This window comes from Microtus oregoni, unplaced genomic scaffold (genome assembly GCF_018167655.1).
Source record: "Microtus oregoni isolate MIOR12 unplaced genomic scaffold, Mior012 000022F_ref0000154, whole genome shotgun sequence".
Classification (NCBI taxonomy): Eukaryota; Metazoa; Chordata; class Mammalia; order Rodentia; family Cricetidae; genus Microtus; species Microtus oregoni.
Genome location: NW_024543081.1, coordinates 8,214,219 through 8,235,645, shown reverse-complemented (window position 1 = coordinate 8,235,645; position 21,427 = coordinate 8,214,219). Strand labels below are relative to the sequence as shown.

The 21,427-nt window shown below is 39.5% G+C and overlaps 1 protein-coding gene across 1 annotated transcript in view; it reads left to right on the top strand.

Moving 5' to 3' along the window:
• Window positions 1–21,427, top strand: part of Atxn10 (ataxin 10) — a 151,856-nt gene that overhangs the window by 50,497 nt on the left and 79,932 nt on the right. Inside the window, exons 7-9 of the mRNA XM_041672603.1 lie at window positions 594–759; window positions 8,499–8,607; window positions 10,061–10,230. Coding sequence (XP_041528537.1) covers window positions 594–759; window positions 8,499–8,607; window positions 10,061–10,230 — 445 coding nt within the window. The remainder of the gene's footprint in view (window positions 1–593; window positions 760–8,498; window positions 8,608–10,060; window positions 10,231–21,427) is intronic.

The window sequence follows — 21,427 nt, the reverse complement described above, 5'->3', positions numbered from 1 at the left end:
AAACCTTGTCAAAACAAAACAAAACATGCCAAAACAAACAAAAAAAGAAATGGTCATGTCAGATAGTGACTTAGACAAAATCATTTACACATACATGCACACATGCATGTGTATGTATGATGTTTGTATATGGGAGAGTGGGTGCTTGCTGAATTACAGATATTTGATATTTTATACTCACATCTTTAATGTAAAATTATTATTATAAAGATTAAATGTGATAATGTGTATAATGCATAGATTGGTGTTAGCTACTTCACTTTGCTACTATTATTTTGTGAATGTATTCATAAACCTTAAATTCACAACCTTTCTGAAATGTTGAATTATTTCAATCTTCAAAGTAATGGTTATAAAAAGTGTATTGGATAGTTTTTGCTGCTAGTAAGTCACATAGAAGAAACTAAATATTTCTTCAAAAACAGGCAATTGATAATTATCTTTATTAATAAAAGTTTTTTCTAGCTAGATATTAAAATGAAGTTAAAAAGTTTTTAACATGAAAGTAACTCTTAAAATGTCCTCTGGAAGTCATTCTTGGTCTCATACAGCCTAAGTGTTACGTACTAATGCAGAACTCTTTTATTTTACAGGGTTGCACTGTTAGACATTATGATAGCCAAGCTAGTGGGTGACGAGCTGCTGACAAAGGATGACATCTCTATATTTTTGCGCCATGCCGAGTTGATTGCAAACTCATTTGTGGATCAGTGTAGGAATGTGCTAAAGTTGGTCTCAGAGCCTCAAACAGAGGATAAGGTAAGGAGACAGATTTCATAGCCCTGGAAGGGGAGAACAGACAGGTTTTTAGTTCAGTCAAGTCCTCTATGAGGTTTTTCTTCTTAAATGGTTTTAAAGATTTGTTTTTATTTATGTGTGTGTATTGTGTAAATGTGTGCCACATATGTGTGGGTACCTGTGGAGGACAAAAGAAGGTATTAGATCCCCCAGAGCTAGAATTCCAGGTGAGTGTGGACTGTCTTATGTGAGTGTTGGGAGAACTTTTCACTGATGACCCACCTCTCCAACGCCTCTTGAAAAGTTGAAGTGTACTCCTTGAGTGATAGGTGGTTTTAATACAGAACTTAGAAACATAGATAAGGGGGAAACAATGCTCTTGCTTTTTCCAGTACAAGTTAGTGGCTTGAAAAGTAATTCTAGTTGGTACTTTTAGTAAGACACATAAATGGATTTTATGCCATTTATTTGTCCGTTCCACAGTGGTCATTTAACATATACTCATAATTAGACAGGGTCATCCTGTAACTAGACATGTAGATTGTCTCTGCTTCTACTCACTGTAAACAGTGCTGTAGTTCAACTCTGTGTGTCCACACTCTCTTGCTGCTCTTGCAAAGGACCTGAGTTGGGTTCCCAACACCCACTTGGCAGTTCACAACCATCTGTAATTCCAGTTCTAGGAGATTTAATACCCTCTTTTGGCCTTTGAGGGCATCAGACATGCACGTGGTATACATAATAGACTGATAAAATACTCATACATATAAGACAAAAATAGATCTTTTAAAATAAAATAAAATCCTAAAACATCAACAACAACTTTTTAATAAAGGTTTCTGAGCTGTTCTTTGAAAAGTTATTCCCCTTACCCAGGGTAGGGGCTCCCCCACCCCACCCATCCTAGTTAACCATCTCACATCCTCCTTTGCTAACCCTTTCTCTACTGATGGCTACTGAAGCTAGTTGGCCATAATTCTAGCCCTGCCTTTTCACTGGAGAACCTCTGCTTGTTCCTATTTCTTTACCCTTCTCTCGGAGTTAAAGTCAGAATTGTTTTCTCTTGGAAACTGCTCCGTAGCAAAATAAAAGCACTTCTGGAACAGCATGAAAGATGCCCCCAAAGTAGCATGAGAGCAGGTGGATTAAGCTAGACTAAGATGCTATTTTTGTGAGACTTAGTAGTGGGCTAGACTGCTGGATAATGACAGAGAACAGGTCATGTTAGCTGGGGTTTACGTCAGGGGTGAGAGTAGTTCCACAGGGACACAGGGAACTTTGTGAAATGTTATTCATAGCTGTGTACTTTGACAAACTCTGTTTTGTATGCTTAAAGGTGTATGTTGTGTATAAACCATATCTCAATGAAGTGAATTTTAAATATAGTTTTAGAAAAAAATAATAGATCACTTGTGTCCTGGTAAGAGTGATCAAGAAAGAAGTGATTGATGCTAGAATGCAGTTGACAGTAGATTGAGACAAGGTGGAGACATTCACACAGCATGAAATGGTGTGCAGAGAAGCAGAAAATAGATCCTGGAGAGTGGGTGATCATGGGAGATTCCTGATTTCCAGTGTGACTGAAGTCATGTTTGTGATGGTTTGGCCGTGAGAGTGCACCACCCTCCTTATACTTGGATTTAGGGCCACTTGGCTGTGCCTTCATGTTGACAGCAGTTCTCTTCCTGTGAAAGACAGGAGGAAGTCTCAGAATTGATTTACCTTTCTGGAGATGGGTGCTTCTGTTCCCAGCAGGGGGAGCACTGAGGTGTGCTTTAAAAAGTAATGGCATCAATCCATGAGCTGGGGTTCCAGACTGAACACAGAGGTTGACACATGAGCACTAGCCTTAATCTCTCTCTGCTTCCTGACTGAGGACCAGCTGCTCCTCTCATGTTCTTGCTGCCACAGCTGCTTTCTTAAGCACTCTTTGCTGGCCATGATGGAGCAAACCCTCCAAGTGTGAGTCAAAATAAACCCCTTCTTTAGTAACTTTTACTAGGTATTTTGTCCCAGCCTTGAGAAAAGCAACATATATATTTATCAATCATACTATGTTATATATGTTATTTAACATAACATATAAGTTGCTTTTATATAATATATAATCACATATTAGTATATACTCATGTACACACATAATATTTATGCATAATGCATGATTATATGTGTAATATATAATAAATATATTAAAAAGTAATTTTTTAGGAAACAGTAAAACATTGAATATTTATTAAAGCACAACTGACTTTAAATTGTTCACAAGAACTGTGTGTTTAAGAGTTTTAGCATTGTAGTGAGATATACTTGCACTCCCCTCCCTTCCTCTGTTGCATGCATGGGAGTGTGCATGTGTATACATCCATGGATATGCATGAAGAAGCCAGAGCAGGATGTCAGGTGTCTTCCTTTATTGCCTCCACCTTACTGTCTTAACAGGGTCCCTTATTAAACTGGTAGCTTGTATTTTTCTTCAACTAGTTTCTGTAAGGGAGGAAGAAATATGCTAATTTGCATGTATCATACTTTGATACATACTTTGAGATAGAAATGGAGATAAAAAGGTACAGTGGGCTTGAAAAAGACCCTTGAGCCAGTATTCCAACATACCATATTCTCAAGTTTTATTCTGGAACTGATTGATGCTGACTTCTAACAGTCTGCTATTCATAACTTTATGGGCTGGCTGTTGCTTGGTTGTCAGGGTCATCATAGAAGTTAGTGAGTGCTGCATATCAGGGCTCTGCATTCATCTCCTCCAGCCACTGACCAGCAAGCCAGCACTAATTTACTACAAGATATTTAATAAAATTAATAAAGTTTTCAAAAGGATGTGATTGAAAATAGCCATGCTCATAGAAGTTCTTTGGCCTGTGGAGTTTGAAAATACTGAAGCTTTCTTCATATGCCTCCTTACAGAAGTAGTTGCATGTTAAGGTGGCTATGCTCATCTTTTGATGTACCCTATGTACTGATTTCTAGGTTTTGGTACCCGTTTAGTCCATGTTGGCATAGTTTAAGATTGAGTTTACTGAATCTCAGTTACGTGTCCCTAGCATCACCTTTCCTTTGACAGATTTATATTTCCTGATTCCTATACACTTGAGATTTACCATTAGTTAGAGGGGTTTTTATTCATTTACTCCTTAACCCCAAATTAAGCAACTTTTTGCACTAGCAGTTAATATGAGTAACAATCAACTTACTAGACCTGGATGGAGGTGGGGATTCCTTGAACTTCCCACAGGGCAGGGAACCCTGATTGCTCTTCCGGCTGAGGAGGGAGGGGGACTTGATTGGGGGAGGGGGAGGGAAATGGGAGGCAGTGGCGGGGAAGAGACAGAAATCTTTAATAAATAAATAAATTAAAAAAAATAAAAATAAAAAAGAATGGTCTCTTTGATTGCACAAACTGGTAAAGATCATATTTTTGCACTTTGCTCATGCTTCACTTTTCTATAAATAATTCTTTAGCTGATGTCCATGAAACAGAGTTAAGTTTCTGGTTTGCCTGTCCCCACTTCTTCTCTACAGGCGCGCGCGCGTGTGTGTGTGTGTGTGTGTGTGTGTGTGTGTGTTGTTGTTGTTGTTGTTGTTGCGCTAAGGCTTTCCTTGTGCATTCACACCTTAAGTTGCATCTCCTTTTCACAATGTTGTGTGTACTCTGTGCTTTTTTTTTTTTTTAAGAAATTGAGGCTTTAAAAAAATTTTTGCAATTTTTTTTTTTTGGTGGTTTTTTGAAGCAAAGTTTCTCTGTGTAGCTCTGACTGTCCTGGAACTAGCTCTTGTAGACCAGGCTGGCCTCGAACTCTCAGAGATCCGCCTGCCTCTGCCGTCCAAGTGCTGGGATTAAAGACGTGTGCCACTACTGCCCGGCTGCTGTGGAACATTTATTTAATGATGCACAGATGTGTTGAATTCTTTTATGCTGCATTTGTTTAACTCTGTAAAGCTGTATTACTTTACCTTTCTAAAACACCTGATTGGTCTAATAAAGAGCTGAACGACCAATAACTAGGCAAGATAGAGAATAGGTCAGGCTGCCAGGCAGAGAGAATAAAGAGAAGGTGAAATCTAGGCTTGAGAAGAGCAAAGAACGAAGAAAGAATTAGAGAGAAGAGGATGCCAGGGCCACACACACAGCCACTGAGTAAGAAAGGAAGAAAGACATATAAAATAAAGATAAAAACCCATAGGTAAAACATAGTTAAAGAGAAACAGAATAATTTTCAGTTAGAAAAGATGGCTAGAAGCAAGCCAAGCTAAGACTGGATATTCATAAGTAAGAATAAGTTTCTGTGTATTTATTTGGGAACTGGGTGGGGGAGGGCCCCCAAAGAGTAAAAAACAAAAACAAAAAACAGTTACAACTTCCCTACTTCCAACATGTTAATTTCAGAGTTTGAGGTTTAGGTGCAAGCACCTTTATCTGCCTAGCCCTCTCACTGGCCCTGCTATATGTTTTTCAAAGGTTGAACAAGGTTTCACTGTTAGACATAGTTTTTTTCTTTTCTCCTAGAATCTGTGTTATTGACCAAAAGGAGGTCGGCTTAACTCCACCTAACATATTCCCCATACTCATTAAATTTCTTTTATTAAAAGAATATCAGCATTAGTTGGATGGTGGTGACAGCACACACCTTTAATCCAAGCACTTGGGAGGCAGAGGAAGGTAGATATTTGTGAGTTTGAGGCCAGCCTGGTCTACAGAGTAAGTTCTGGCACAGCCAGGGCTACACAGAGAAATACTGTCTTAAAAAACTAAAATAAACAAACAAATACTAAAGCCAATATTGCTTTGGTGTATCACTTAAAAATTGCTCTCTTCACCAAGGCCAGCTGGACTGGGTCTGATAAAGCATGGGATAAAACCGAACTCGCTGAACATAGTGGACAATGAGGACTGCTGAGAAGTCAAGAACAATGGCACTGGGTTTTGATCCTACTGCATGTACTGGCTTTGTGGGAGCCTAGGCTGTTTGGATGTTCACCTTACTAGACCTGGAAGGAGGTGGGAGGTCCTTGGACTCCCCACAGGGCAGGGAACCCAGTCTGGGGTCTGCTCTTTGGGCTGATGAGAGAGGGGGAGTTGCTTGGGGGAGGGGGAGGGATATGGGAGGCAGTGGCGGGGAAGAGACAGAAATCTTTAATAAATAAATAAATAATAATATAAAAAAATAAAAAAAAGAAATTTAACAGAAAAAAATTGCTCTCAATGACATGAAAGATTGCTCAGTGGTTACAGCCTGTACTACTTTTTAGAGGACCTTTTGAATTCCCAGCACACACTAGGTAGCTCACAGCTGCTTCTAACTCAATGTTTCTAGGCTTTTGTGCTCACCTGTACGCACCCATACCACACACATATGATACATAATTAAAGGTTAAACATGTATTGTCTTAAAACTAAGAGTGAGATGGGGCAGGGGTGATAGCTCAGGCAGTGAAGTGCTTACACATAAGCGTGGGACCTGAGTTTGATCTCCAGAACACACGTGAAAAAGCCAAGTGTGCTCTTGTAATTCCCACATTGAGGAGACAGAAACAGACAAAGCACTAGTACTTATAATCCCTAACAGCTGCACTAGTCAGTGAGAAAGAGACTTCTTCTGGCCTCCCTGGGAACCCATTCTCATGTGCACAAACACACGCACAAAATTAAAAATAAAATACATCTTTTAAAAAATTTGCAAAGTGTTGTAGCAGCCTTCTAATAGATTGGTGTGCCATTCAAAATACTGCTAAACCATTTTTAATGTACATACTCTTGACCCAGCATTCGGATTTTTAAGAATGTATAAACCCACATTTACTTGTTCAGAACTGCAGATATTTGTACAAGAACTTCCAATATAGCATCATTTGTGAAGGGTTTTAATAAATTGTATGTATACAGAAAACAAACAAAATAAAAGCAGCCTTTACTATGTTGAGTCAACCCGCTGTTTCTCCAGTAGATTTGTCACCTAGAGGCGATAGATAGTCTGGGCTGTCACCACTTAGCAGAAGAGAGTGCTTAAGCACTGCGGAGTTAATGAAAATGGATTTACCCCTGATACTGACTTCAGACATAGACTCTAATCTTTTTATATCCCTCTTAGCTTTTTATTAGCATGTGTAAGCTTTGAAATAAAGACCCAAGGCATTAAAGTTTGTTATTTCTCAATATTATTTTGAGATTTGTAGAAAACAAGACTTACCTTCAATTTTTCTAATGTCTACAAAGAGTAGTATTATTAAAAAGAATTTTTGTTTTGAAGAATTTTATCTTCATGACCTAAATTTATAGGTGCTACTATGTTTTGTCAAATAATATATACTTGAAAAAGTGTGGTTTAAAATATATAAAAATTATAACTCTGAAAAATACATTGGAATATTGGGATGCCATAGAATCAGCACATGGGAATTTCCTGGTTGTGCCTCTGTTTCATATAAACTATTTATATGAAGTAACTGCGAGCTAGCATTTTCAAATAATATTATCTTTTCCACCTTACCAATACATTGCATACAGGCTTAGATTTACCCGGGACTAGTGTAAGTTCTTAAAACTAGTGTTTTTTTTTTCTTTTTTTTTTGGATTTTTGAGACAGGGTTTCTCCGTACCTTTTGGTTCCTGTCCTGGAACTAGCTCTTGTAGACCAGGCTGGCCTCGAACTCACAGAGATCCGCCTGCCTCTGCCTCCCGAGTGCTGGGATTAAAGGCGTGCGCCACCACCGCCCGGCAAAACTAGTGTTTTGGTTTTTTTTTTTCGTTTATTTATTTATTAAAGATTTCTGTCTCTTTCCCGCCACCGCCTCCCATTTCCCTCCCCCAATCAAGTCTCCCTCCCTCGTCAGCCCAAAGAGCAATCAGGGTTCCCTGCCCTGTGGGAAGTCCAAGGACCACCCACCTCCATCCAGGTCTAGTAAGGTGAGCATCCAAACTGCCTAGGCTCCCACAAAGCCAGTACGTACAGTAGGATCAAAAACCCATTGCCATTGTTCTTGAGTTCTCAGTAGTCCCCATTGTTCACTATGTTCAGCGAGTCCGGTTTTATCCTAGGCTTTTTCAGACCCAGGCCAGCTGGCCTTGGTGAGTTCCCTATAGAACATCTCCATTGTCTCAGTGTGTGGGTGCACCCCTCGCGGTCCTGAGTTCCTTGCTCATGCTCTCTCTCCTTCTGCTCCATTGAGCCTATAATTAGTGATCCTAGAGAAGCTAAATAAGGGGAACCCAAAGAAAAACATATAGACATCCTCCTGAATATTAACCTTCATCAGGCGATGAAAGGAGACAGAGACCCACTTTGGAGCACTGGACAGAAATCTCAAGGTCCAAATCAGGAGCAGAAGGAGAGAAAACCAGTGTTTTTTAGACCTTGGGACATTATAGGACTTTTGTAGACAAGAAGTTAGTGTGTTTAATGGAATGTTTGTATCTTTAAAGTGTAACTTTCATACTGAGAGTGCTTTTAAAAGAAAGTATTTGCATAAGCGTTATGTGTCGGTTGTACTTTGGAACATTTATCCCACTGTTGGAAGGTATTTTTGCTTCAGTAAGAGCTTTTCTTCTCTTTTCTCCAAGAAGACATATAATGACATGGAGTCTTGCCCTCTTGATGCACCTGTTAGTGATTATTCAGAATATCTGGATACTTGTGTTTCTCTGTAGATGTGTCACATGGTACTTGTTACAGCATTTTATCCTCTTGTTATCTATAACAATCAAAGTTAAAACTCTGATTCCTAGCAAGGAGGTTTCCTTATCTTTTTAGGAAGCACTGGCTACCATTCGACTTCTGGACGTCTTGTGTGAAATGACATCCCACACTGAGCTTCTTGGTTACCTACAAGTTTTTCCTGATCTGATGGAACGAGTGATTGGTGAGTGAAATAGCAGGCTTAGTGTTTTTAGTTAAGAAATTCTTGACATGCTCTATGCTATAAATTCAAACACAAGCCCTTATTCTTGGTGCTTTCAATTGAGATTCTTTGAAATTTTTCCTTGACTAGAATTGTGGTATAATGCTAACAGCTCAGGTTGCTTAAACTGAGGCTGCATTGCTGTTCCTTCTTGCTATGGAGCAGACACTGTTGACTAATCAGGCCCCTCTGCACATACCTGCAGTGTCACCTTATGGGAATGTTTTTGATGAAACTGATGGTGGGGATTTGCAAATGATAAGTTTTATTATACCATAAATTTTATTTATAAAATCTGGTAATTTGTTTTCCTCAATTATGCTTCCAAAAACAAAGAATAGTGTTTTACTCAGGTTAGAGATTTAATCTTGTAATAAGATTAACAATAATTAGGAAACCAGTATTTGAAGCATTACTGTCTTTACTCAAAAGCTGTTTGCAAATTAAGCCCTATAGAACCTCCATTCATGTAGATACCCAAATCTATGTTTTGCTTGTCACTGTTCAGTATTTTACCTAAAAGAAAAAAAAAACCAACCAGGTATTTTGTCTAGATGTCATTATAGAAGAAAGATGTCTTTGTATCTAAAAGTGTAACTGAACTAGCAGTGATCTGTAGAAGACATGTAATTCCATTCCTGAGTTCTAGTTTAAATGTAGTACTTTTAATGATGATCAGAATAAATAACCAAACTGGGAACCATGAAGCTAGAGCCAGTGTGGATTGCCATCCTATCTCTGCCATGTTACTACTTCTCTGAGTCTGATTGCTTCTTGTAAAATTGTGAAGGTGATGGCTGTATTTAATAGGTTTGTTCAGAAGGTTAAATGAAATAATATGGGAAAATGGATAACTCCTGGAAGTCTGTTTTCATAGGCTTCTTGGGAGTGTTCATAGAATATAGCAGTATTATTTCCTGTGATTATAGCTAATGTCAGTCCATTACTGAGGCTGATTATTGGCCATTGAGTAAGTAATTACCAAAACCTCTTATGATTTACATTTAACCTGACTAGCTCTCACATTTGATTTTGTATAAACAAATTGGAATTGAAAATCATTTTATAAGAAAAAGCTTGCAACATTTTAGTTAACTTTCCTTTGTGGATAAATAGAAATTCCTAGTGAAGCGAATTGTTACAATCAGCCTCCTTCAAACTGGAACCTAGAAAAATTAATGCAAAAGCAAAGAAGCTATTGTTACGCTGTTGTATTTCTGGTGGCTCTGAGGATGAACTGAAGCCTCGTGCACTCTAGGAGGTGATCAGCTGCTGTGCTGGACCCCACACGCCAGTCATTATTGAGGGAGTATTAGGTGCTTTATCATTTCATTTTAGTCCGCTGTGTTTGTTTATGGAAAACTTAGATACTGTGTATTTTCTTATGGAAAATGAACTCTATTCTTTTGCTTAGATGTTTTACGGGTGATTCACGTAGTTGGAAAAGATACCACGAACATCTTCAGTCCCTCTGACTCTCTAAAAGCAGAGGGTGACATCGAACACATGACTGAAGGGTTTAAATCTCATCTCATTCGTCTCATTGGAAATCTGTGTTACAAGAATAAAGAAAACCAGGACAAAGTAAGATTATTTCTTAATGTGTCGTATATAACTTTGTTTAGACTATACTGTTTAGAACTTAGAATGCCTTCACTCGGCAGGGGAGTGAGATCTTATGTGAGTTCTTAGAAAATTAATTGAAAAGAATATCTATGGTTAATGTGTAACATAAAATAGTATGTTGCTTCTTTTTCCTACAAATAAGCACAATATATCATACTTGAAATTTTTTGCTTTTTATTTTAGTGGTGTGTGTTAGATGTGTAAGTGTGAAACAGTGTAGGTGCATGCACATGAAGTCGGCTCTCTCCTTTCACCATCCACTCTAGAAATCAAGCGTAGGTTAGAGGCTCTGCAACAAGTGATCTTTTTTGTCTACTGATCCTTCTGGCTGGTCCTGTATGTCACGTTTTTGCTTTATGGTCTGTATTTTTATAGATTTTGATTTGTCTTTGTCCTGAATGTATTTGATACATTCTCCTTTCTTGTAAATTAACAGTGTTTGTCTGAGGTCTGTTTATTTAAGCATTCTATTATGATATAGGCAACAGTCAATAAAATAAAAACAAAACCAGCCAGGCTTGGAGGCAGGTGGATCTCTATGAATTCCAGGCTATCCTATTCTACATAGCAATTTCCTGGCTGCCAGAGTTACATATTTGGTCTCCAAAACAACGAAGAAAAGCAACAGACAAATGACTTTAATGTTTGGAAATTTTTCTAGTAATAGACATTTCAGAACATGGAGCCAGGTTTGGTTATTCCTGCCACAGAGAAGACCAAACAGTTGGAATTACTACTTCAAGGCCAGCCTAGGCTACATAGCAAGACTGTCTTAAAAAGAATAAAACCAAAAGCTGCCATTATTGTTAGGAAAAAAATCCTTCATTTGTGCATCCTACAATTATGGGTGAATAGTGTCCTGTCCTGAGTCTTTAAAAAACTAAGTGTTCTGAATGGATATGTATTTAGCTTCTGAAAATATGAGAGACTGCCTTTAGAACCTCTTGTGTTCTGTCTTTTGTACTGAACGTTGCAGAGCCGACGATACTGAAAACATAACATTAATATTGATGAAAGAGTGGCATGATGCTTAGGTCTCATTCTTCACAATGAATTAATACCCACCTTCCTCCATTCCCCAGACAGTCTTTGTTTAGTAGCCTTAGCTGTCCTGGAACTTGCTATTTAAACCAAGCTGGCATTGAACTCACAGAGATCTGCTTTTCTCCGCCTCCTGAGCACTAAGATTAAAGATGTACCACCATGCCCAGCTGGAACTAGAGGTTCTTTGTCTTATGGGAATTTACTTTGGGCAGTGTTTGTTTTGCTTATTTAAATATTAAGTCTTTTGTAGGTTATATTTTCTAAGACATATGTAAAAGTTCTTGCTATTGTATGCATATTTCTAAGTGTCATTTTACTATAATCCTATAGAGGCATCTGTAGTAATTAGAGTGGCGGGGCTGCATTCCCAGCACCCCGGCTGCCCGGCTAGCTCAGTCGGTAGAGCATGAGACTCTTAATCTCAGGGTCGTGGGTTCGAGCCCCACGTTGGGTGCCATATGTAGTAATAAGGACAGCGGGGCTGCGTCCCCAGCACCCCGGCTGCCTGCTCAGCTAGCTTATGCCCCGAAATAACAACACACAAACTGTATTCATTTAAACACTGCTTGGCCCATTCTTTTCTAGGCTAATTCTCACATATTAATTTAGCCCATTTCTAATCATCTGTGTGTAGCACCCCAAGGTGCGCTTACCGGGAAGATTCTAGCCTATGTCCATCCTGGGTCGGAGCTTCATCCTGGGAGCAGGGCATGGCGTCTCTCCCAGGCGTCTGCTCCCGAGAGGAGAGCTGTCGAGTCTGACCTCACTTCCTTTTCCTCCCAGCGTCCTGTTCTGTTTACTCCACCTACCTATGTCCTAACCAATAAAATGGGCCAAGGCAGTTCCTTTATTAGCCAATGACCTTCCTCCATCAGACATCTATTTCTCCATCCTGTTGAATCTTTCCAGTCCACGTGACTGCTTTGAACAGTAACATATGATAGGCATAACCTTATATAATTTGTGGCATAGTCTTTAATTTGCACCCTTTTTAGAAGCTAGTTATGAGGAAGTGCTGATTCCATGAGACCACCTTCTGTGACTTGGTGAAGCCATGTAGAGAAGCCTTGGAAACTGAGATGCAGAGAGTGGAGCTAGTCAAGAAGCACCATGGTACCGGAAAAGTTTGCAAAAGCCACCTTGGAAGTATATGTAGCCTTGGTTCTTTATGTGACAGGTGATCCATGCAAAGCCTTGTCTTAATTATGGATGACAGCACTTTGAGAAAAAGTGAAGTTAGAAAAACTTGTGTAGGTTTTCCTTCTGTTAATAGTGTAGGTTGCTCCTGTCGGCCTTACACAGTTATAAACTGGTTTAAGACAGTCTTGTAAAGACCTCCAAATGGACACAGATTCATAGATTCTGGAGTGAAATTGGTACTAGAAGAAGGGAATGAGACAAAATGTGATTTACAGAAAATCTGCGTATTTTCTAGCTTGGTGGCGGGGGCTGGGGGAGAGAACAAAGCTAGCAAAATGTCTCAGTGGGTAAAGGCACTTGCCACCAAACCTGATGGCCTGAGTTCAATCCTCTGGTCTGGTAGGCTCCAAGCAGGTAAGCTATGGACAAAATAGTTACTGAAATCTGAGTTGTCAGTCTGCCAAGTTTATGTTTAAGTCAGTAAAATAAGTGTTCACTAAAACAAAAAGCAAAGAAATAGCACTCTGTAGAGGAAAATAATATAATTAAGAGTTTCCATAGAATAGGTTATACAGTGTCTAGGAGAACTATCACTCAAGAGGAGCTGATGCAAATCACAGAGATGCTGCCAAGGATTTTAAAGGAGCAGTTCTAAGAGTGGATAGACAGTAGTGAATAGAGAATAAGATACTTTACTCGTCTCTTTAGGAGCATAACAGAGGGACGTTCCTTGTGTTCAGTGATTGTTTTGCTGCTGATTTGGAGTGACTCCTCACAGGAAAACGCTGTAGTGTTTCTTAGGCTCGTGGATAGCTCACAGAGTCAGGAGCAGGTTGCACCCTAAGAAGCCTGGAGTGTACCCAAGTGCTGTGTAGAGGACCCTGGGGCCCCCAGGAAGTTGCTGTGTATTCTCTAGTAGAGCATGAAGGATTCATTCTTTGTGTGTGAGAATGCCTCTCCATCCCAGTGTCTTTCCAGTGCTAACAAAGGCTCAAACCTGAAAGCATTACCTCTAGGGGACCCCCACCCCCAGCCACATACTTCTTTTTTTTTTTTTATGTTCTGGAAGCTTCTATATTCTTGTAACTCAACCCTGTTTCTAGTTGGATAGTGAAAATGTATTTTCCTAGCTTATTAATTCTGCAAAGGATAAAGTTCAGTATCTCTCTAAAACCTTTATTACAGTTTTGGGGGAGTGGATGTTTGGGGGATATAGTTCTATGTATGTTAGTCACTAATTCCCAGGGTGTTGTTTAGGTGTTTGGTTTGTCTTCTATGCAAATTGGAGCCTATAGATAAATTTGGCTTTATATTTCCAAGACTAAAAATAAAGATCCAGGGTTGGGAGGAATTTGTGTAATTTCACTAACAGAAAAAAGGAGTGGATGATTTATTTGTTTAGTGTCTGTGTTGCTGCATCATGCCTTCTCATAGGTATTTGCAGCAGCCTTGCAAAGCAGGTTTTGCTAGGGATGCGAAAGGAGAGGCTGTTCAGTGGTGTACTGGCAGAACCCAGAGTAAAACTTAAATTTGTTCTCGTGTGGATTCTCAGGTCTGTACTTGGTCTCCTGCACTCTACTGCCTCTGATTTTGGAATTTTCGTACAGTTTGGCAGGAACGGTTTAGACTTCCTGAAGATCTTCAGCCCATAGGCCATCAATTAGACCCTTTTAGCTCCTTCTGGGTTCACTTATGAAACGCCTGTGTACTTTCATCTCTGTTTCTTATTCATTCCTCCGTCAACTGTGAATATTCCTAATCTTCAGGGCCCTTTCTTTGTTTGATTGATGGAAATTTGTTTCCTGGGAAGTTTCCATCCTAGGAATGTTGGAAGAAGTCCTCTCTCGGGGAGACAACTATCCCTTTCTTACAAACTCCCATGATTCTACCCGAGTTCACTCTGGGGAACCGGTGAGTCTTGAGGCTTACTTTGGGTGAGAGAGTACTAGTAAGAGGGGGGAGACTCCAAAGCAATAGCCAAGAAATTCTTCACCTACTGTGGATAATGGAGTCCCCATAGCCTTGTAGATGGAGTTCCTTAGCTTTCCCAGCCTATATGTTCTAGCTCTCCAGAAGCTACTTACAATTAGGGCAGAATTTTGTTTAAATGGATAGGGGATACAGGAGAGAGTAGAGTCTCCTTTTCTGCTGGTAGGGAAGTCTTCTTCCCCCTAGTGACCTCTAGTTAGGGCTTTTGCAAGCAGGCACAGCTTATGAAAAATACAATTGTTTTGCTTAGAGGACTGTGCTCTTTTTTCTTTTTTATTATTTATTTATTTATTAAAGATTTCTGTCTCTTCCCCGCCACTGCCTCCCATATCCCTCCCCCAATCAACTCCCCCTCTCTCATCAGCCCAAAGAGCAGACTGGGTTCCCTGCCCTGTGGTGAGTCCAAGGACCTCCCACCTCCTTCCAGGTCTAGTAAAGTGAACATCCAAACAGCCTAGGCTCCCACAAAGCCAGTACATGCAGTAGGATCAAAACCCAGTGCCATTGTTCTTGACTTCTCAGCAGTCCTCATTGTCCACTATGTTCAGCGAGTCCGGTTTTATCCCATGCTTTTTCAGACCCAGGCCAGCTGGTCTTGGTGAGTTCCCGAAAGAACATCCCCATTGTCTCAGAGTGTGGGTGCACCCCTCGTGTTCCTGAGTACCTTGCTCGTGCTCTCTCTCCTTCTGCTCCTGATTTGGACCTTGGGGTTGTAGTCCGGTGCTCCAATGTGGGTCTCTGTCTCTATCTCCTTTCATCGCCTGATGAAGGATAATATCCAGGAGGATGACTATATGTTTTTCTTTGGGTTCACCTTCTTATTTAGCTTCTCTAGGATCACGAATTATAGGCTCAATGTCCTTTATTTATGGCTAGAAACCAAATATGAGTGAGTACATCCCATGTTCCTCTTTTTGGGTCTGGCTTACCTCACTCAGGATAGTGTTTTCTATTTCTGTCCATTTGCATGCAAAATTCAAGAAGTCATTGTTTTTTTACTGCTGAGTAATACTCTAATATGTATATATTCCATACTTTCTTCATCCATTTTTCCATTGAAGGGCATCCAGGTTGTTTCCAGGTTCTGGCTATTACAAACAATGCTGCCATGAACATAGTTGAGCATATACTTTTGTTGTATGATAAGGCCTCTCTTGGGTATATTCCCAAGAGTGGTATTACTGGATCCAGGGGTAGGTTGATCCTGAATTTCCTGAGAAATTGCCACACTACTTTCCAAAGTGGTTGCACAAGTTTTCATTCCCACCAGCAATGGATGAGTATACCCCTTTCTCCACAACCTCTCCAACAAAGGCTATCATTGGTGTTTTTGATTTTAGCCATTCTGACAGGTGTAAGATGGTATCTTAAAGTTGTCTTGATTTGCATTTCCCTGATCGCTAAGGAAGTTGAGCATGACCTCAAGTGTCTTTTGGCCATTTGAAGTTCTTCTGTTGAGAATTCTCTGTTCAGCTCAGTGCCCCATTTTATAATTGGGTTGATTAGCCTTTTACAGTCTAGTTTCTTGAGTTCTTTATATATTTTAGAGATCAGACCTTTGTCAGTTGCGGGGTTGGTGAAGTTCTTCTCCCAGTCAGTGGTTTGCCTTTTTGTCTTAGTGACAGTGTCCTTTGCTTTACAGAAGCTTCTCAGTCTCAGGAAGTCCCATTTATTCAATGAGGCCCTTAATGTCTGTGCTGCTGGGGTTATACGTAGGAAGTGGTCTCCTGTGCCCATGTGTTATAGAGTACTTCCCACTTTCTCTTCTATCAGGTTCAGTATGTTCGGACTGATATTGAGGTCTTTAATTCATTTGGACTTGAGTTTTGTGCATGGTGATAGATATGGATCTATTTTCATTGTTCTACAGATTGACATCCAGTTTTGCCAGCACAATTTGTTGAAGATGCTCTTTTTTCCATTGTATACTTTTAGCTCCTTTATGAAAAATCAGGTGTTCATAGTTTTGTGGGTTAAAGTCCGGGTCTTCTATTTGATTCCATTGGTCGACTTCTCTGTTTTTATGCCACTACCAAGCCGTTTTCAATACTGTAGCTCTGTAATAGAGTTTGAAGTCAGGGATGGTAATACCTCCAGACGATCCTTTACTGTATAAGATTGTTTTGGCTATCCTGGGTTTTTTGTTTTTCCATATAAAGTTGATTATTGTCTTCTCAAGGTCTGTGAAGAATTTTGATGGGATTTTGATGGGGATTGCATTGAATCTATAGATTGCTTTTGGTAGAATTGCTATTTTTACTATGTTGATCCTCCCAATCCAAGAGCAAGGGAGATCCATCCATTTTCTGGTGTCCTCTTCAATTTCTTTCTTCAAAGACTTAAAGTTCTTGTCAAATAGATCTTTCACTTCCTTGGTCAGAGTTACCCCAAGATATTTTATGCTATTTGTGGCTATCGTGAAAGGTGATGCTTCTCTGATTTCCCTCTCTGCTTCCTTATCCTTAGTGTGTAGGAAGGCAACTGATTTCTTGGAGTTGATCTTGTATCCTGCCACATTACTAAAGGTGTTTGTCAGCTGTAGGAGTTTTTTGGTAGAGTTTTTGGGGTCGCTTATGTATACTATCATATCATCTGCAAATAACAAAAGTTTAACTTCTTCCTTTCCAATTCGAATCTGCTTGATCCCCTTATGTTGTCTTATTGCTATTGCTAGAACTTCAAGCACTATATTGAAGAGGTATGGAGAGAGTGGACAGCCTTGTCGTGTTCCTGATTTTAGTGGGATGGCTTTGAGTTTTTCTCCGTTTAATTTAATGTTGGCTGTCGGCTTGCTGTAAATAGCTTTTATTATATTTAGGTATGACCCTTGTATCCCTAATCTCTCCAAGACTTTTATCATAAAGAGGTGTTGAATTTTGTCGAATGCTTTTTCAGCATCTAATGAAATGATCATATGTTTTTTTTTCTTTCAGTTTATTTATATGATGGATTACATTGATAGATTTGCGTATGTTGAACCAGCCCTGCATCTCTGGGATGAAGCCTACTTGATTATAATGGATAATTTTTCTAATGTGTTCTTGGATTTGGTTTGCCAGTATTTTATTGAGAATTTTTGCGTCGATGTTCATGAATGAGATTGGCCTGTAATTCTCTTTCTTGGTTAAGTCTTTGTTAGGTTTTGGTATCAGGATGACTGTAGCTTCATAAAAGGAATTTGGCAATGACTCTTGTGTTTCTATATTGTGAAATACCTTAAGGAGTATAGGTATTAGCTCTTCTTGGAAGTTCTGGTAGAATTCTGCATTGAAACCATCTGGTCCTGGGCTTTTTTCGGAAGGGAGGTTTTTGATAACAGCTTCTAGTTCTTCGCGACTAACAGGTCTATTTAGATTGTTCACCCTGTCTTGGTTTAACTTTGGTATATGGTACTTTTCTAAAAAAAAAATGTCCATTTCTCTTGCATTTTCCAGTTTTGTGGCATCCAGGCTTTTGTAGTAAGATCTAATGATTCTCTGAATTTCCTCTGTGTCTGTGGTTATGTCCCCCTTTTCATTTCTGATCTTATTTATTTGCGTGTTCTCTCTTTGTCGTTTAATTAGTTTGGATAGGGTTTTGTCGATCTTGTTGATTTTCTCCAAGAACCAACTTTTTGCTTCATTGATTCTTTGGATTGTTTTCTGTGTTTCTATTTTGTTGATTTTAGCCCTGAGTTTGATTATTTCCAGTCTTCTACTCCTCCTGGGCGCGTCTGCTTCTTTTTTTCTAGAGCATTCAGGTGTGCTGTTAAGTCTCCAATGTATGCTTTCTCCGTTTTCTTTAAGCGGGCACTTAGTGCTATGAACTTTCCTCTTAGCACTGCTTTCATAGTGTCCCATAGGTTTGAGTATGTTGTCTCTTTATTTTCATTAAATTCAAGGAAGACTTTAATATCTTTCTTAATTTCTTCCTTGACCCAGGTGTGGTTCAGTAGTTGACTGTTCAGTTTCCATGAGTTTGTCAGCTTTCTGGGGGTAGTGTTGTTGTTGCCTTCAACTTTAATCCGTAGTGATCTGATAAGACACAGGTGGACCCTGATATTTTTTTGTATCTGTGGAGGTTTCCTTTTTACCGAGTATGTGGTCAATTTTCGAGACGGTTCCATGAGCTGCAGAGAAGAAGGTATATTCTTTCCTATTTGGGTGGAGTGTTCTATAGATGTCTGTTAAGTCCATTTGCTTCATTACCTACAATAATTCTCTTAATTCTCTATTAGGTGTCTGTCTGATTGACCTGCCCATTGGTGAGAGAGGTGTCTTGAAGTCTCCTACTACTAGTGTGTGTGGTTTGATGTCTGCCTTGAGTTTTAGTAATATTTCTTTTACATAAGTGGGTGCTTTTATATTAGGGGCATAGATATTCAGGATTGAGACTTCATCCTGATGAATTGTTTGTGTTATGAGTATAAAATGTCCATCTCAATCTCTTCTGATTGAATTTAGTTTGAAGTCAGTTTTGTTAGAAATTAGTATGGCCACGCCTGCTTGTTTCTTAGGCCCATTTGCTTGAAAAACCTTTTCCCAACCCTTAACTCTGAGTAGATGCTTGTCTTTGTAGTTGAGATGTGTTTCTTGTAAGCAGCAGAATGTTGGATCCTGTTTTCATATCCAATTTCTTAGCCTGTGCCTTTTTATAGGTGAATTGAGTCCATTAATATTAAGTGATATTAATGACCAGTAGTTGTTTACTCCTGTTATTCTTATTGTTTTTGGTAGTAGAGTTTGTGTGGCTCCCTTCTTTGAGTTGTGCTGGTGAAGGGTCGCTAGATGCCTGAGTTATTGTCGGCAGTGTCGGCAATGTTGGATTCCTTGGGTTGTGATTTTCCTTCATTACTTTCTGTAAGGCTGGATTTGTGGCTACGTATTGTTTGAATTTGTTCTTATCCTGGAATGTTTTGTTTTCTCCATTGATAGTGAATGATTGGTTGGCTGGGTATAGTAGTTTGGGCTTGTATCCATGGTCTCTTAGTTTCTGCAGTACCTCTATCCAGGACCTTCTGGCTTTCATGGTTTCCATAGAGAAGTCAGGTGTAAGTCTGATCGGTTTACCTTTATAAGTTACTTGGCCTTTTTCCTTTGCAGCTCTTAATATTCTTTCTTTAATCTGTATGTTTTGTGTTTTGATTATTATATGGCGAGGGGATTTTTTTTTTTTTTGATTTTTCGAGACAGGGTTTCTCCGTAGCTTTTGGTTCCTGTCCTGGAACTAGCTCTTGTAGACCAGGCTGGCCTCGAACTCCCAGAGATCCGCCTGCCTCTGCCTCCCGAGTGCTGGGAGAGGGGATGTTTTTTTTTGATCCCGTCTATTTGGTGTTCTGTATGCTTCTTGAATATTCAAAGGAATATCTTTCTTTATGTTGGGAAAGTTTTCTTCCATAATTTTGTTAAAAATATTTTCTGGGGCCTGGCGGTGGTGGCGCACGCCTTTAATCCCAGCACTTGGGAGGCAGATGCAGGCGGATCTCTGGGAGTTCGAGGCCAGCCTGGTCTACAAGAGCTAGTTCCAGGACAGGCACCAAAGCTACAGAGAAACCCTGTCTCGAAAAACCAAAAAAAGAAATAAAATAAAATAAAAATATTTTCTGGGTCTTTGAGCTGTGACTCTTCTCCTTCTTCTATTTCTATTATTCTTAGGTTTGGTCTTTTTATTGTGTCCCATATTTTCTGAATGTTTTGTGATGAGAATTTGTTGGCTTTGCTGTTTTCTTTGATCAGTGCGTTTGTTTTCTCTATGGTGTCCTCAGAATCTGAGATTCTTTCTTCTATCTCTTGTATTCTATTGATTATGCTTATTTCTGTAGTCTCTGCTCGTTGACCTAGATTTTCCATACCCAGCCGGTCCTCCGTTTGTGTTTTTTTCCTTGCTTCCATTTCAGTTTTCAATTCTTGAACTGTTTCCATTACCTGTTTGATCGTTTTTTTTTTCTTGGTTTCCCAGGGTATCATTTACGTATTTACTCATTTCTTCAAACTTTTTGTTATACTTCTCATCCGTTTCTATAAGGGTATTTTTTTACATGTTGTTTGAAGGACTCTATTGCTTTCATAAAGTCATTTTTTTCTGCTTCTTCTGTGCTAGGGTGTTCAAGTCTTTCTGTTGTAAGATCATTGGGTTCTGGTGTTTTCATGTTGTTTTTCAGATTGTTGGGTGAATTCTTGCCTTGGCACCTGCCCGTCTCCTCCTACCGATGCTATCTAGTGGGTCTTTTGAATTAGTTGTAGTGGGACGATCTGCTCTCAGTGTGGGCTTCACTGTTTTAAGCTTGGACCATCAAAAAATATAAGTTTGTGTCTGCGCCGCAACCGCCCGTGTCTGTGCCGGTCTGCCCCACCGCCGCCCCTGGACTGTGCTCTTTAAGGACATCCGGGGATCTTGCCTCTGATCCAGTAAGTTATTCACAATAGGATCTTTCATAGAATCTTTGTGCATGGTGTTAGTTCCTCAGAAGCCTTAGCAGAGATGTTTTCAGCCCTACTGTATTTTTGCTTGTCCTGTAACTCCATTCATAGTAATGTGATGTCCAATAGCTGGCTAAGGCACCCCTTCTGTTGCCTTTTGAATTTCCTGTTTTTTGTATCTTCATTGGGTAACTAGAGCCTGTGACTCCTATGTTTTAAAATAAAAAAGATTGACAGAAAATTTGTTGCCATCAATTTCTAAATGGAGAAACTAAGGCTCAGGGAGATTTCAGTGTGATTTAATTTAGCTGAGATTTATTGAATACAGACGTGGAACTGTGTGTTCTAGAGATGCCACTGATATTATAAGTGGCAAACACACATGTACTAGTATTTCTTACCCAACAGTTCTGTTACAGAGGCCTGCCAGAAGGGTGACTTTATATTGTGGGGTGGCCAACCCAGAATGGTTCTTTCTGCTCAGAGCTGGGCTGCCAAGTCGTGAAGGTATTAGAATGGGAAACATCTTTCTTTGTATTTGCACTTTTGGACAACCTGCTCAGAAATTTATTGAACCCAGTGCA